This window comes from Gekko japonicus, unplaced genomic scaffold (assembly GCF_001447785.1).
Source record: "Gekko japonicus isolate JY-2015 unplaced genomic scaffold, Gekko_japonicus_V1.1 scaffold1630, whole genome shotgun sequence".
NCBI classification, from domain to species: Eukaryota; Metazoa; Chordata; class Lepidosauria; order Squamata; family Gekkonidae; genus Gekko; species Gekko japonicus.
Window position 1 is genome coordinate 330358 of NW_015174889.1, and position 2710 is coordinate 333067.

The 2710-nt window shown below is 52.3% G+C and overlaps 1 protein-coding gene across 1 annotated transcript in view; it reads left to right on the forward strand.

The window, feature by feature from the left end:
- Nucleotides 1-2710, forward strand: part of TANC2 (tetratricopeptide repeat, ankyrin repeat and coiled-coil containing 2) — a 378694-nt gene that overhangs the window by 303984 nt on the left and 72000 nt on the right. Inside the window, exon 18 of the mRNA XM_015424928.1 lies at nucleotides 1839-1961. Coding sequence (XP_015280414.1) covers nucleotides 1839-1961 — 123 coding nt within the window. The remainder of the gene's footprint in view (nucleotides 1-1838; nucleotides 1962-2710) is intronic.

Here is a 2710-nt window from a genome sequence, read left to right on the forward strand (position 1 = left end):
AGAAGAGGCGAAGGAGTAACAGGATGATGCAAATGCCTCCTAGTTTTGCCTCCTGTCTTTAGAATTGGCAGTGGTGGGGGGAGGGAAGAGTTGGCCTTGGCCATGGAGGCGCCCCGTGGTGAGCCTCACTCTAAAACATCTCAGATGTCTTATGGATTAATCTGAATTGGCAACTCCATTCCGTTGTTGAAAGCCCAGCCCCAAGGTCCCCATGCCGGTGCAGCACTGGTGCTGGCGCATCATTGGCCATGCCGGTCCGTGTCCTATGCTTGTCCAGTGAAAGGGGAAGGTATGAAAGGAAACCCCCTTGCTGAGGCTCAGAAAGCACAGTGATTGCACTGAAGCCCATCCGTCCCGCAGCAGAGTACCAAGGCCGTCGTCTGTCACGGCCTCTCCCCCTGCCGGTGGGCTGCAGTAGAAATGAGCCCTGCTCCTCAGTGGTAGCAAAGAGCAAGTAGAAGAAGAAGAAGAAGAAGAGATTGGATTTATACCCCGCCCTTCACTTGGAGTCTCAGAGCGGCTTACAAACTCCTTTCCCTTCCCCTCCCCAGAAACGTGTGAAAGGAAATCCCCTTGCTGAGGCTCAGAAAGCACAGTGGTTGCACTGAAGCCCATCCGTCCCGCAGCAGAGTACCAAAGCCGTCGTGACAGGCAGATGGAAACAGCCAGCTGTGAATGGAGTCTGTCACGGCCTCTCCCCCTGCTGGTAGGCTGCAGTAGGAATGATCCCTGCTCCTCAGTGGTAGCAAAGAGCAAGTAACCCCCAAGGTCCGCCTGTAGTGTTTCTGCAGGTTCCCCTGCCTTGCAGATTCTCACGTGTGGCGGTGCACCTGTCGAGGGCCGTTTCACCAGGGCTTTCTTTGTAGAAAAAGTCCAGCAGGAACTCATTAGCATAATAGGCCACACCCAACAGCAGAAAATCATTAGCATATTAGGCCACACCCTGACAGCACAGCTCATTGGCATATTAGGCCACACCCACATGTTACCAGAAGTGTGGTCATCCAGCCACACCCACCTTTCCCTTCTTATTCTGTTTACCTTGTTTGTTGTCCAAACCCAGGGCCTTTTTTTGTAGCAGGGACTCCTTTGCATGTTAGGCCACACACCCCTAATGTAGCCAATCCTAACGAGTTCCTGCTGTTGGGTGTGGCCTATTATGCTAATGAGCTCCTGCTGGGCGTGGCCAACTCGGGAGCCAGCCGGAACTCCGTTCCTGTGCGTTCCTGCCCAAAAATAGCCCTGCGTTTCACCAACACGGGTGCATCCTGGTAGGGAGCTGCTGTGGCATGGTGCCATGGCCTTCTCTGCGGGGGCTGCTCCGTGGGGCTCTGGGCCTGGGTTGGTTGGTGCTCTTGATTCTCCAGGATTTTCTAAACCAGCACTGGCTGGAGGCTTGCTGCTGTCTCTGCAGCTTCCGTGGCAGTGCTGGCCTCTTGTTGGCCGGGGCTGTTCTGATGGCGAAGGAAGAAGGGGCTGCATCGCCTCACCCCACCCCATCCCGCAAGGAGCAACAAACTGCTAGTCATCCCTTTCGTGCGGCTTCCAGCACTCTGGAGGTCCAGGTGGTGTGGCACGGGGGGTGGTGGGGAAACTGGCCCCTGCCCTCCCTCCAAGAAAAAGCCGAATATCAAGTCAGCTGGAACACATCCTATCAGTCTTGGGGCTCTCTGGCTGCCTGCCTGCCATGGGGCTGGACTGGGGAGAAGCATTCCCTGTCGTAGGCATCCTTTATATCTGTTCCTTTGTCTGCTAGTAGATTTTGTTCTTGAATTCCCTATGTGTTGGTATCACATAAGGAAAACCAAATGACAGGGTTGTGAATGTTTCTTTTGCAGGGGCTGAGTAAGAAAGTTGGGGTCTCCTCATCCATTCTCCAAGGGCTATGGATTTCCTACAGCACAGAAGGCCTTTCTATGGCTCTGGCCTCTCTGCGGAACTTATATACACCCAACATCAAGGTAATGGAGATGCAAGCGAGTGGCTGTCCTTTGGAAGGTGCCATCAGACTCCTGAGGATCTGATGAAGTGTGTGACTGCAATAAAGAAGGCCAACGCTATGCTGGGGATTATTAGGAAAGGAAGGGTATTGAAAAGAGATCAGCCAATATCATAATGCCCCTATATAAATCAGTGGTGCGACCTCATTTGGAATACTGTGTGCAGTTCTGGTCACCACACCTGAAAAAGGATATTATAGCTTTGGAAAAAGTGCAGAAAAGGGCAACCCGAATGATAAAAGGGTTGGAACACTTTCCCTCTGAGGAAAGGTTAAGGTGCTTAGGGCTCTTTAGCTTGGAGAAATGACAACTGAGGGGAGACATGATTGAGGTTTATAAGATTATGCATGGGAAAGAGCAGGTAGAGAAAGAGGTCCTTTTCTCCCTTTCTCACAATACTTGTGGGCACTCCATGAAATTGCTGAGCGGTCGGGTTAGAACGGATAAAAGGAAGTACTTCTTCACCCAAAGAGTGATTAACACTTGGAATTCACTGCCACAGGAAGTGGTGGCAGCTACAAGCATGGACGGCTTCAAAAGGGAATTAGATAAGCATATGGAGCAGAGGTCCATCAGTGGCTATTAGCCACAAGGTATAGATAGGGACTCTGGGGCAAGTGATGCTCTGTCATCTTGGTGCTTGGGGGGGGGGGTCAACAGTGGGAGGGCTTCTAATGTCCTGGCCCCACTGGTGGACCTCCTGATGGCAC